Source organism: Mastigoproctus giganteus, chromosome 8 (genome assembly GCF_048544385.1).
Source record: "Mastigoproctus giganteus isolate SK-2022 chromosome 8, ASM4854438v1, whole genome shotgun sequence".
NCBI lineage: Eukaryota > Metazoa > Arthropoda > Arachnida > Uropygi > Thelyphonidae > Mastigoproctus > Mastigoproctus giganteus.
The window spans coordinates 224,983,134-224,997,350 of record NC_143582.1 but is presented as its reverse complement, the minus strand read 5'-3'; the positions used below and the strand labels follow the sequence as shown (position 1 = coordinate 224,997,350).

Below are 14,217 nucleotides of genomic sequence, written 5' to 3'. Positions count from 1 at the left end.
CGAGCAATTGTGAACTTGATTCTACAACAGAAATAGCTTTTCAATCTGATCACATGCCAATTTTAATTAACTTATATTTTCTGACTCCAAATTACAACGTCTCGACTCAGGTCCACACCAAGATAATAACGAGCCCAAAATTACTCAACATTACTAAATGTCTAGAAGCAGCCACTGCAATTCCTTGGAATGCACTTGAGCAATGTGATAATCAACTTGCCTTAGACCTTTTAACTCGCTGGCTCATCACAATTTCTAATTATGCAGCCTCAAAGAAAATAAGGATCTCTGAACGTACGAGAGGATGGTGGACTCCTGAACTGAGTAACAGTTTTAAGCTTAAACAGGAATTGTACAAACAGTGGAAAATGACAGGACTAGCTCCGGACCGAATTGCGTACTCCAAAGGACGAGCAAGCTTCAACCGCCTCAAGTCTCAAGCCATAAAACATCACATTGAAACCACACTTCATAAGGGCTGTCCATCATACCGACAGAAATACTGTGAACTCCCTCCACAGTTTGATCCTGAAAGGTGGATGGACTTTATTGCACGAGTTCAGCAAAACCAACTTGAGCCCAGTGATATTCCCATGTCTGATGATGATGTGCCCAGAGATGCACTTGAAACCATTCAATTAACAAGACAAGACCTTTTATCTGCGATTAATAAGTTGCCTGCAACTGGTACAGCGGGAATCGACAAAGTACCACAATTTATCATTAAATGTTTAAGCCCATTTCTAAGTGATCCCCTCCTAATAATTTTCAACAGCATATTAAAAGGAGAATTTTTCCCTCCAATATGGAATTTATATTCTGTTAGGCCACTCCATAAAGTTTCCCAGCCAACTGAAGCCAGGCACTTTAGACCCATCTCTCGTTCCTCGTGTCTATTGAAATTACTTGAAAAAACAGTACTGAAAACACTTACCACGCACATTCTCCCGCACAGGCCCCAGCAAATTCATTATTCGTTGCAAAACAGATCAACAGTTAGTAACCTGATTATGACTACTAATGCAATCCTTGGATCATTTGAGGAGAAAGAAGAAATGGCAATCACCTATCTTGATTTACAAGCTGCGTTTGATAGTGTTCATATCCCAGCCTTGCTCAAACTCCTTCGAAATTATTATCACATCACAGGCCCAGTATTGAAGTTTCTGACATCCTTTCTTCAGAATAGAATCATCCAAATGTACATAGGAAAACAAAGGTATACTAGACAAATACAAGCAGGCGTTCCACAAGGAGGAGTCCTGTCCGGAATTCTTTTCACTGCTATCATCTACCCACTAATACACAATAGAACAGATATGATATCATATGCAGATGATTTAAAGATCTTCACAAAAATAAATTTGACCGATGAAGCCAAAAACGCCACAGTAACCATCAACAAAACCTTATCAGAAGTACAGCAGTACCTCAAGAATTTTGACCTGCAAGTGAACCCTGAGAAATCTGCCATCATGGTATTCTCTCTTAAACCCATACCAACCATAATTCAGCCTGCGATTGACGGAGTCCCGATCCCCTGCGTTGAAAAGCAAAGAGATCTGGGTGTAATCTTCGACAGAAAATTACGATTCCATCACCATATAGAAGAACTCTGTGCTAAATTCAACAAGAAACGGTGGGTTGCCAAGCAGCACTTGCTACACATTCACAACAGAAACCTGATAGAAATGTATATCAGGATGATGATTTTTGGAAGTGTACTGTATGGAGTAGAGTTGTGGGGCTCAGCTGCAGACACCACAATTAAACCATTAAAAGCCGCTGAATACTGGCTCCTGAAGTGGGCAACCTGGAAGTGTCATCTCCCACCACAGCAGCGCGCAACACCGATGGCCAACGCGCTGAATTTAACCAGGTTTTCAGCATTAATGCACGAGAGAAGACTCATCTTCACCGTAAAAATGATTGCCGGGAGAGTCTCAGCACCCAACGTTTGGGACACCGTGTGCTGGCGGATTCCCCAACCAGGTCTCCGCTCCACTCCCAAGCTTCTTGCTCTTCCTTCAAGACTACATTTGAAAGATCGGTTCCTCCCTTATCAGAAGCTCCACCTGGTTCAATCCCTGGATGCTGACTTATTTAAAATCATAGATGATAAAAAGTATAGACGGATCATCCTAGATCTGCACGTGGTCTCCAGAACTACCAACTGATCTCAGATCGTTCTGGCGGGGCAAGAGACTCTCAGAAAACTGGACTTGAGGAAAAGCTTTTGTTATCACAATTTGTTATTTTTGTTATTTTGTATTAGTTTTCCTTTCAAGTCAATGTTATCTGCTATGAGTACTTTTTTTTTTTTTTTTTTAATTATATAATTTGCTTAATCTTTACAATTCCTTTATTATCTCTGCTGTTTGTTAACCCCTGGCATGGTGCCGTGAAGGGTATTGTATGGTCGTGGTACCTGCGTGTACCGGTGAACTGTACAATAAAGATCTTATTTATACCTATTAAGAAATATTGTTCAAGGTTTAGGCCTAAATGGTTATCTAATGAACTAATGAGACTCGTAATAGAGAAGAAAAATGCATGGGATGCATATAAATTATCAAGCGACTCAGAAGCCTATGGCAGATATAAGCTAGTCTGTAATCAGGTGACAAAGGAGGTTAGGCAGGCGAAGGCAGATTACGAGAAATCCTTGGCAAAAGATGCTAAGAAAAACAGCAAGGATTTCTTTACTTATATGAACTCTAAAAGGAAGGGGATGAATCTGATTGGTCCACTTGACATCGATGGTTCGACTGTTGATGATCCTGCTCAGATAGCAAACAAACTGAATGAGTATTTTGCATCTACATTCACACATGAGGAATTATTAAGGTTTGAAAATGGCAGAAGGTTATCAAATTGTAGCAGGATACTTAATGATTTTGTAATAACTGAAAGCAAAGTGGAGGAGAAATTGTTGAAGTTAAACATAAGAAAAGCACCTGGGGTGGATGGGATCTATCCAGTTATATTAAAGGAGGCGGCAAAGCAACTAAGCAAACCCTTAGCCATAATTATGAGAGCGTCCTTGGACTCAGGGGAGGTTCCCATGAACTGGAGATGTGCAAATGTATCCCCAATTCACAAAGGGGAATCGAAGGGTGACACGAGTATTTACAGACCAGTTAGTTTAACTTCTGTTCTGGGTAAAATAATGGAGTCACTGGTTAAAGATGCATTGCAGGATCATCTAGACAAGACTGCAGCAATAATTCAGACACAGCATGGGTTTGTTAAGGGAAAGTCTTGTCTGACAAATTTGATAGGATATTATGATGTGGTTACAAAGGAACTGGATGCAAAAAATAATTTTGATATCATATATTTGGATTTCAGGAAAGCTTTTGACACCGTTGCGCATGGAAGACTATTGTACAAATTGGAGCAGAATGGTATTAAGGGTAAGTTGCTACAATGGATAAAAGGATGGTTAAGTGGGAGAAGACAGAGGGTGGTAATCAATGGGTGCTGCTCTTCGTGGACTAATGTTGTTAGTGGAGTCCCACAGGGTTCGGTGTTAGGTCCACTGTTGTTTTGTATATTTATCAATGATATTGATGAAGGTATATCAGGCTTAATGTCGAAGTTTGCAGATGATACAAAGGTTGGCAGGGTTGTTAATGACAGTAATGGCAGTGTGCTACTGCAACAGGATCTAGATAATTTGGGCAGATGGGCTAAGAAGTGGCAACTGAAGTTTAACCTTGACAAATGCAAAGTACTGCATATGGGTAGAAGTAACCCCAGAGAAACGTATCAACTGTGTGGTACTACACTTAAGGTGGTAGAAAATGAAAAAGACCTGGGAGTAATTGTGCAGTCTGATATGAAGTTTTCTGAGCAATGCAGACAGGCTGCCAGGGCAGGTCATGGGGTTTTGTCAATGATATATAGGAATTTTGCTAGCAGGGAAAAGGAGGTGATTATCCCTCTGTATAAGGCAATGGTCACGCCACGCCTTGAGTACTGCGTACAGGTCTGCAGGCCTCATTTTAGGAAGGATGTAGATTTACTTGAGCATGTACAGAGAAGGGCAACAAGATTGGTGAGGGGAATGAAGGGATCCTCTTACCAAGAGAGGCTTAAGTTCTGTAAATTGCAGTGGCTGGAGACTAGGCACCTGCGCGGTGATCTGATTGAGGTGTATAAGGCCTTGAATGGGTTGAGCACGCTGAATTCTGATGGGATCCTTCCACTTGTTCAGATTACGAACCTAAGGGGGCATAAATTCAAATTAAGAAAAGACAGATGTAGATTAGATGGGCGGAAATTTGCCTTTAGCCAGCGAGTGGTTAATTGCTGGAACAAACTTCCATCTGTCGTTGTGGAAGTTGATAGGTTGAATAAATTTAAGGAGCAGTGGACAGGCATTTGGAGGGAATGGTGTGATTTTTTTTTTTTTTTTTTGGCTAATGCTGCATAAGCTCATACACTTGCTTTCTTGCATCAAATGCCACTGCTACTACTACTACATTCTGATTTACTGGCCCACTCTATTTCTCTGCACAAATGCTCATTATCCCCGGGGAATCACATCTGGTGAGCATGGGCTTGGCACACCCATGGTCCTGAACTGGATATTATCATTCTTCTCTTTCTTGGTGATTCCCTTCTACTTCTCTTTCTCTGTCTCTTGGGGTAAATCCGGAATTTTTTTTTTTGGCTGGTGTAGTATAATCCTCAGGCTTCCTTGCACCATATGGCTAATATCGATAATAATAATACTCATCAGATTCATTAGGCCTATAACACACACCTGCTCTCATTTTTCCTTTCCCAGTGCTCATGTCACACCAAACAGACTCAACATTGCATTGTCCACCAACATCAATTGGATGCACTTTCTTAGATTTTATGGGTTCCTTAACTAATAGCATAACCCATTCTCCCCTCTTGGACTGTCTGTCCTTTCTGTACACATTGTTCTCCTCAAATTCAAATTCTGTACTGCTTATGCCTGTGTGATACCGTGTTCCTGATATCCCAACAATATCTGCCTTTGACTAGCACTTTAATCTCATCAAATTTATTAACTATACTCCTAGTATTGGTGTACATGCAAGTATACATCCACCTGTTTCTACTCTTAGTTACCCTAACACAGCCCATGTATTTATTTGTTCCACTACTTTCTTGCATCATGTGCCAATACTAATGCTAATTAAACTCTTTCATACTCTTAGGCATTTAGCCAAGAAATATATTAGCATTAGTAGAGGCATTTGATGCAAGAAAGAAAGCTTATGCAGCATCAGCCAAAAAAAAAAAAAAAAAACGACTTCCACTTCACCCCTCTGTTCTTTCGAAATACCTGTCCAGCTGAGCCTTAAACTATTTAGCCTATCAACTTCCATGACAAGGGATGGAAGTCTGTTCCACCAACCAACCACCCGCTGGCTAAAGGCAAATTTCCGCACGTCTATCCTACATCTGTCTTTCCTCAATTTGAATTTATGCCCTCTCTGGTGATTATTCTGAGCAAGAGGAAGAATCCCATCAGCATTGAACATGTTCAAACCATTCAAGGCTTTAGCATTAGCATTAGTAGAGGCATATGAAGCAAGAAAGCAAGCTTATGCAGCATCAGCCAAAAAAAAAAAAAAAAAAAAACCACTCCCATTTCCCCCCTCTCTTTGTTCGAAATACCTATCCAGCTGAGCTTTAAATTTATTTAGGCTATCAACTTCCACAACAAGGGATGGAAGTCTGTTCAACCAACCAACTACCCGCTGGTTAAAGGGAAATTTCTGCACAACAATCCTACATCTGACTTTCCTCGATTTGAATTTATGTCCTCTCAGGTGATTATTCTGAGCAAGAAGAAGAATTCCATCTGTATTCAACATACCTAAACCATTCAAGGCTTTATACACCTCAATCAGATCACCTTGCAGTTGCCTAGCCTCCAGACACCGTAATTTGCAAAACTTAAGCCTTTCTTCACAAGAGCAATCCTTTGTTTCTTTCACTAATCTTGTTGCCCTGCTTTGTACTCGTTCCAACAGCTCTACGTCCTTCTTAAAATGAGGCCCCCAGACCGGTATACAGTACTCAAGGTGTGGCCTGACCATTGCCTTATACAAGGGAACAATCACCTCCTTATCCCTGCTAGAAAAATTCCTGTATATCATTGACAAGACACCATGAGCTACTCTTGCAGCCCGTCTACACTGCTCAGAGAACTTCATATCTGCCTGCACAATTACCCCCAGGTACTTTTCATTCTCTACCACTGTCAGTGTAGTACCACAGAGTTGATACGTTGCTCTGGGGTTACTGTTTCCCATATGTAGTACTTTACATTTGTCAATGTTAAACTTCATTTGCCACCTCTCAGCCCATCTGCTCAACCTTCCAGATCCTTTCCAGATATTTTAGATGAAGAAAGTTGTTGCAGTAGTTAATGGTAAAGGCACAGGTTTTAATTTCAGAAGAGGGGACTTTGACAACTTAAAGTGCTATATGGCATCTATGAACTAGGCAGATTGCCAGCATATCGCACATCTCCTGTCCAGAGCTTATACGTCGAAGCAAACGAACCGCCATTATTGCTTCGACGTAAGCAGTTGTCTCTAAACTACGCTCTAAAACTGAAATCCCTGCCAGACCACCCTACGTGGCTAACCGTTTTTGAGCCACGATGGGAAAATTTGTACAACACCCGTAAGACTGCCAATCGTCCTTTTGGTATTCGTGTCCAAGAGCTACTCAAAGAACTTAATATAAAGGTAGACAGGGTTGCCCAAACACCAAAGCAACCCCTTCCACCCTGGCATGCTCATGTCCCGGCATGTGACTTGTCCCTTCGAAATTGGGGAAAGTCGGACACTCCATCGTCTGTCTACCTGCAGCTTTTTTCAGCACACCGAGCTGAACATTCTGACTTCGCGCCAGTCTACACAGACGGGTCGAAGTCAGAATCATATGTGGGATCTGCTGCTGTCTTTACAGACAGCACTACATCGGAGCAGATTCCCTCTGAATGCAGCATATTTACTGCAGAGCTGCACGCTATAGAGTTAGCCTTGGATCACATTAGTGAATGCCAATACCAACGGTTCATTTTGTATACCGACGCTCTCAGCGTGTTACAGGCTTTAATATCTGTGAGATATAATTCTCATCCAGTTCTGTCTAGCATTCAGCAGAAGATTCACGTTCTCCATGAACGTGAATATGATATCCGCTTCTGCTGGATTCCTAGCCACATTGGGATTAGGGGAAATGATTTGGCTGACGCCGCAGCCAAATCAGCAATTCCCAATAATGACCACTGCCTGTTAGTCCCCTATACAGACTACAGGCAAATAATACATCAAAAGATACATTCCCAATGGCAGGATTCGTGGAATAGACAGACTGCGAATAAGTTATATCATATAAAACCTGTAATTGAACCGTGGCAGTCTAGTCTGCGCAGGAATCGTAAGGAGGAAGTTGTTCTTGCCCGGACCCGCATAGGACACAGTCATTTAACTCATTCGTTTTTGCTGAGGGCTGATGACCCTCCTATGTGTGTGTCCTGTGGCACAATCCTAACGATTAGACACCTTTTAATTGACTGTCCAGATTTTAGCAGCACCCGTTTTACCGCTTTTAGTCATCTGACTGAGCCTTATACACTCAGTCAGATTTTATCCGACAATGACAACGTGTCTGCTGTTTTTAGCTATTTTAAATCAATAAAAGTTTTTAATTGTATTTAAAATTTGTTATTGTTATCTCTTTATTGATTTAATTTTTATATATTTGTTATTATTTATCTGGACATGGTGACCTAACTAATTAGGTCACCGAGAATTTAAACTTTTAAATATTGCATAGTCTTGGCGCATTATGGCCACAGCTGCCAATGCGCCAATAAAAAACCAAAAACAAACAAACAAACAAGCAGATTGCCAAGGGATGGCAAATACATTGGAATTATGGAATACCTTTAAAGCAAACATCACAAAAGCCATGAATGCACACATATCTTTAAGAAAATATTGCAGGAGGAGAATGCAGAAATGGATAGCTGCAGAGCTGGCTGGACAAATAAAGCAGAAAAAGATAGCATGGGACATTTACAGAGTGATGAAAAGTACTGAAGCCTACAAGGTACAAATTGATCTGTAATAGTATTACAAATAAGGTCAGGGAGGCCAAGGCTGCATATGAGAAAGCTTGGCTAAGAGATCAAAGAATGGGGACAAGGAATTTTTCATTTATTTGTGAATAAAGGAAGAAAAAAGAAAATCAGATTGGATCCTTGTGCACTGGATGTGGGAAAGTGTTACACAACCCAGCTGATGTTGTGGATGAATAGAACAAGTACTTTGCATATGTTTTTACTGATGAAAGACCCTTTATGCTGAGAAGAAGCCATGTGAGTGAGGCTGAGCCATATGAAATTGGTGATGTAATTACAGATGATTGTTAATTAGAAATTATTTGGAGCAAAAGGCAAGTATGGCTCCCAGAGTTGATGGCATATTCCCTGTAGTTTTGAGGGAGTGCAAGGGAGTGTATTGAACCATTCAGGTTAATTATGAGGACATCTTTGGACTCAGGGGAGATTCGTTGGATTGGAGAAGTGCCAATGTATTGCAAATCGATAAAAGCAGTTCTAAGAGTGAAGTTGGTAGCTACAGACCGGTCAGTCTGACATTCAATGGGACTTCAATCCAGGGACATTTAGATAGATATGGGATTCTGAAGGATACATGACATAGCTTTGTTAAGGGTAAATCATACATAACTTACTTAGTAGTCTATTATCACACAGTTACTCATGAGCTGGATTTACGGAATAATTTTGACATAGTTCATTTGGATTTTAGTAAAGAATTTGACTCAGTCCCTAATGAGAGGTTGCTGTATAAGCTTGAACGGGTTGGGATTACTGATAAGATTCTAAGATGGATTGCTGGGTAGTTGCAGGGCAGAAGGCAGAGGATTGTGGTTAGTGGATATTCTTCAGATTGGTGTAAGATCAGGAGTGGAGTCCCCAAGGATCAGTTCTTGGACCACTGTTGTTTCCCATTTTCATAAATGCCATCAATGAAGGGATAGAAGGTGTGATGTCAAAATTTGCAGAAGACATAAATATTGGTAGAGTTGTTAATGATCAGTGCCAAGCAGTGCTCCTTCAGGATGGCTTGAACAGACTTCAAAGATGATCAGAAAAGTGGGAGCTATGTTTTAATACTGCTAAATGCAATGTCTTACACTTGGGGAATAGCAACCGATAAATAAATTTTACACTCTGTGGAGTTCAATTAAGAATATTTGAGGAGGAAAGGAATCTGAGAGTTACAATACAGACAAATATGAAGTTTTCTGAACAGTGTAAACAGGCAGCCAGAAAGGCCCATAGTGTCCTATTGAATTTATCGAATGCTATCCTGTAGAGATATGGAGGTCATAATCCCACTGTATAAGACAATTGTAAGACCACATTTGGAATACTGTGTTCAAGTGTGAAGACTTCATCTGAAAAAAAGACATTGATCTTCTTGAAAGGGTTCAAAGATGGGCAACTCGAATGGCGAGATCGGCAGAAGGACAACTATATGAAGAAAGACTCCGATTATGCGGGCTGCAGAGCAGCCTGCATAATTAGCAACCAGACCTCAGAGATGACCTGATTGAGGTTTTTAAGGCTCTGATAGAGTTTAGTAAAATGAATGAAGGTGGAATTCTCACTGTCCTAAACAATTCTATTACTTGGGGGTCATAAATTCAAATTACAGGGCTTGATATTTAGATTATATTGTAGGAAGTTTTCTTTTAGTCTGAGAGTTGTTGATAGCTGGAACAAGTTGCTCTTGCAGGTAATTGAGGCTGACAGTTTTAATAAATTCAAAAGTCAACTGAATACTTACCTGTGTGAGAATGGAAGAATATATATAATTTGTGTTTTCTTATCTACTTGTTTTGTTTGTTTGTTTGTTTGTTTTTTTTGCCAGTGCAGCAAAAGCCTGTGGCTTCCTTGCACTATATGGCAAATACTATTACAAGTTCAGGCATTACTGGACACATTATGCAATGCATGAGTAGCACTACCAGGACAACCTGCAACACTTTGCAGAGTCCATGTCAAGATGCATATGGATTGTATTATGGACAAAAGGTGGCCCCACAAGGTATTAGGTAGGTGTTGCTAATTAAAAGCCAACTCAGTTATAAAATACAAAATTATATTAAAGAAAGTTTACTGCAAAAAATACTAAATAACAAATGTATATTACATTACTTTAAATTTTTGTAAGCTACTGTATTAATTGATGTTCTTAGATTATAGGCTTCCTGAGGTAATGTATATTATCCTGTGTAAAAAGAAGTGCGTCATGATTCAGAATTTGTTAACTGACAAAAGAATAATGATATGCATAATACTTAATACATCAGGACCTCACTGTTTATGGTTTTACTATTTTCACTTTCAAACAATATGTGGAAAAATTATTTAAAATTATACCTTATCCAATGCTGGCCAATTGGTTTATCATTTGTGAAACTTAATCCTGCTTTTCCAAATACCTTTAAGCTTAACTAATTCAAAGAAAAAATGCACAGTATGCTAATGTCTCTAATCACCATAAATTGGGAAAGTTCATATATTTATCATGAGCTTCAATTGGATAGTAGGCATTCTTTAATAGCCTGATGAATTACTGGTGTTAATATTTATTAACAGATCTTATATCTTGAGACATATGTGCAAGATAACAAATTTTTTCCAACCCTTTAACTTACCCTTAGAGAGGTATGACATTACCTCTCTTAGAGAGGTATGCAAAGTACTGCATATGGTTAGCAATAACCCAAGAGAAATGTACCAACTGTGTGATACTACACTCAGGGAAGTGGAAAGTGAAAAAGACCTGGGGGTAATTGTGCAGTTAAATATGAAGTTTGCTGAACAGTGCAGACGGGCTGCCAGGACAGGTCAGAGTCTTATCAATGATATATAGGAATTTTGCTAGCATGGACAGGGAGGTGATTATCCCATTGTACAAGGCAATGGTCAGGCCACACCTAGAGTACTGTGTACAGGTCTGGAGGCTTCATTTTAGGAAAGATGTAGAGTTGCTAGAACGAGTACAAAAAAGGGCAACAAGATTGGTGAGGGGAACAAAGGGGTGCTCTTACCAAGAAAGGCTTAAGTTCTGCAAATTGCAGTGCCTGGAGAGTAGGCACCTGCAAGGTGATCTGATTGAGGTGTTTAAGGTCTTGAATGGGTTGAGCAAGCTGAATGCTGATGGGATTCTTCCTCTTGCTCAGATTAAGAACCTGAGAGGGCATAGATTCAAATTGAGGAAAGACAGTTGTAGAATAGATGTGCAGAAATTTTCCTTTAGCCAGTGGGTAGTTGATTGGTGGAACAGACTTCCATCTTTTGTTGTGGAAGTTGATAGCCTAAATAAATTTGAAGCTGAGCTGGACAGGCATTTGGAACAACAAATGGAGGAGTGAAATGGAAGATTTTTTTTTTTTTTTTTTTACTGGTGCTGCATAAGCTTGCTTTCTTGCATCATATACCTCTACTAATGCTAATTTTATCAGTTGCAAAATGCTAACACCTCATATACTGGTGATATCTGAACTGGTAGGGTCAGAAGTTGCAATGAGTTTGAAAATAAACAGAAGTAGTGTATTGTACTTTAAACTTCTTCCAACAGATGGTGTTACAGAGATTGTCCAGTAGGCTGACAGGTTGGAAGTAACAACAAATTTTATTAGCAGTGTTAATGTTCTGTGTCACAATTTTTCAATGGAGCAATGAACAAATATCAAATTTTGTTCAAAAAAAACCTGGAAAATCTGCAACAGAAATGTATGAAATTAAAAATTGTTTATGGTGATGAAATGTTCTAAGTCATACTAATTAAGTATTTGAATGGTATAAGCAGTTCAAAGATGGATGTGAGGACATTCGCAATGACCCTAGAATTGGGAGTCCATTAACCCCTCGAAATGAGGACAGAGTTGCAAAAGTTTGGGAGATTGTGGTAAGAGATCATAATTTGACCCTCAGAATGATGGCTGATGAGTTGGATATGAATGAGACAATTTGTCAAATTTTGCATGAAGGTTTAGGGAAAAGTAAGGTCTGTGCAAAATTTGTGCCACACAACAAACAGTGTCGCCGTATGAAGACATCATCCAGACTTACAAGACAATCCTAATTTCCTTGATTATATTGTCACTGCAGATGAATGTTAGGTGTTTCAGTACGACCCTAATGCAAAGCATCAAGCATGTAGTAGACTTCAAAATCATCACCAAGGCCAAAAATGTTTCGTTTACAGAAGTCCAGAATCAAGATGATATTGATCATCTTTTTTGACAAACAGGTGTGATTCACAAAGTATTTGTATTCAAAAGACATATTGAAGCACATTTACAGGGTGAGGCCACAATTTTGAGAGAAAGGCAGCTGGTTCTTATTGCACAACAGTATCACCCCCCCTTCCATGGTTGTTGTGAAGACATTTCTGACAAAACATGACATTGTAGAAATAAACCATCCACCCTACTCTCTCGGGATATAGCACCAGCAGATGTCTTCCTCTTTTCCAAATAGAAAACTGCCCTCAAAGGCAAGAGATTTCAGGATGTTGAGGACATAAAGAAAAATGTAACCACTAAACTGAACATCATCTCTTTGGATGCCTTTGCTTACTCTTTTCAGAAACTTTTAGAATGGTGTAATTGCATTCAATCAGGTGGTGATTATTCTTCGAATAAAAATAAAACCATTTTTGGGCTCCTTCACTTTGTGTTCTTTTTATCACCAGTGTGAACTTTATTGCCGCACTTTGTATTTTTGCTCAGTGCACTTGACAAAATTAATGGCCAGTCAATATATTTAAAAAATTAATACTAAAATATATTTATATTTTATGTAGAATTTCCTTGTGAATTTGGAACCTATCCCTCCTCCTTTTTCAGTGGTTATTCAGATATATCTTCAGGAATATAACTCTTTAATCACTGAAGTCCTGCTGTATTGACTAAACCAGATAATTAATGGTGGTAATATAATAATAATACCTTATCAGTATTTTCAGGTTCACCAGAAGAGTGCTTTGCATTGTTGCAACAGAAATGCGATTTAGACAATAGCAGTGGATGTGATGCTGTATTTGCAGCACAGATCTCCTTCTTATTTTTGTGCTATATATGCTATATACACAGAGACAAGTAAGTAAATTTTATACATTTTGTTCATAAATAAATTGTTTTTAAATAAAATGCCTCTACCAGTGTGATGATGTGATTTTTGCTTTATATTTTTATGACTATTGGGATATGAATCAGAGCTGTAATACTCAATATGTTCTATGTTGATAATAATATTAGAAAATAATAAGAGGAGTTTACCTCAATATAGTACGTAGAACACTTCCGTATGATACCCTCCAGAAATTAAAACGGAAAAACCGAAAAAATCAACAACTTACAGGTACATTAGAGTAAAATATAAATAATTAAATAATCAATTTAACACAATTCAAATCAATTTAAAACATTTTACTCTAATGTACCGGTAAGTTGGCGATTTTTTTTCGGTTTTTCCGTTTTAATTTCTGGAGGGTATCATACGGAAGTGTTCTACATACTATATTGAGGTAAACTCCTCTTATTATTTTCTAAGACTATTGGGAGTGTATTCTCAGTGATACCAAGTTTCTTATTCCCATTTTTTTCAGCAGCAGTTGTCATAACCCGGAGTTCAAACTCATTCCTTTATTGACAGCACTCCTGAGATTATATCAGACAGTTCATACTGAATGTTCTTTTATCATTTATTACCTGACACTTTCCTTAACATTATTTAAGCTTATTTTTGTGATGTTTAAAACATTTCTTCAGTTTAGATATAGCAGCCCACAGCACTTCTTTCCCTGCATCAGCTTTTGCAGTCTAGAACAGGAACTCTTATGATCTGTTAAAGCATCACTTTTACCCATATTATAAAAATGCAAAGCTGTGTTATACCTCTTCTTCCCCACCACAAACTATCAGTTTCCCTTAATCCTTAAGTTGTCCTTAGTGATACTGGCATGACATTGGTGTGATGGTGGTGATTATTCCCTTGTATAAGGCAATGGTCAGGCCACACCTTGAGTACTGTATACAGGTCTGGAGGCCTCATTTCAAGAAGGATGTAGCGCTGCTGGAACGAGTACAGAGAAGGGCAACAAGATTAGT

At 39.0% G+C, this 14,217-nt stretch overlaps 1 protein-coding gene across 1 annotated transcript in view; it reads left to right on the top strand.

The window, feature by feature from the left end:
• The window catches only part of LOC150082373 (meiosis inhibitor protein 1-like), a 183,615-nt gene that overhangs the window by 10,694 nt on the left and 158,704 nt on the right, over positions 1–14,217 (top strand). Inside the window, exon 3 of the mRNA XM_090380496.1 lies at positions 13,074–13,206. Within this exon, the coding sequence (XP_090236622.1) occupies positions 13,074–13,206 (133 nt within the window). The remainder of the gene's footprint in view (positions 1–13,073; positions 13,207–14,217) is intronic.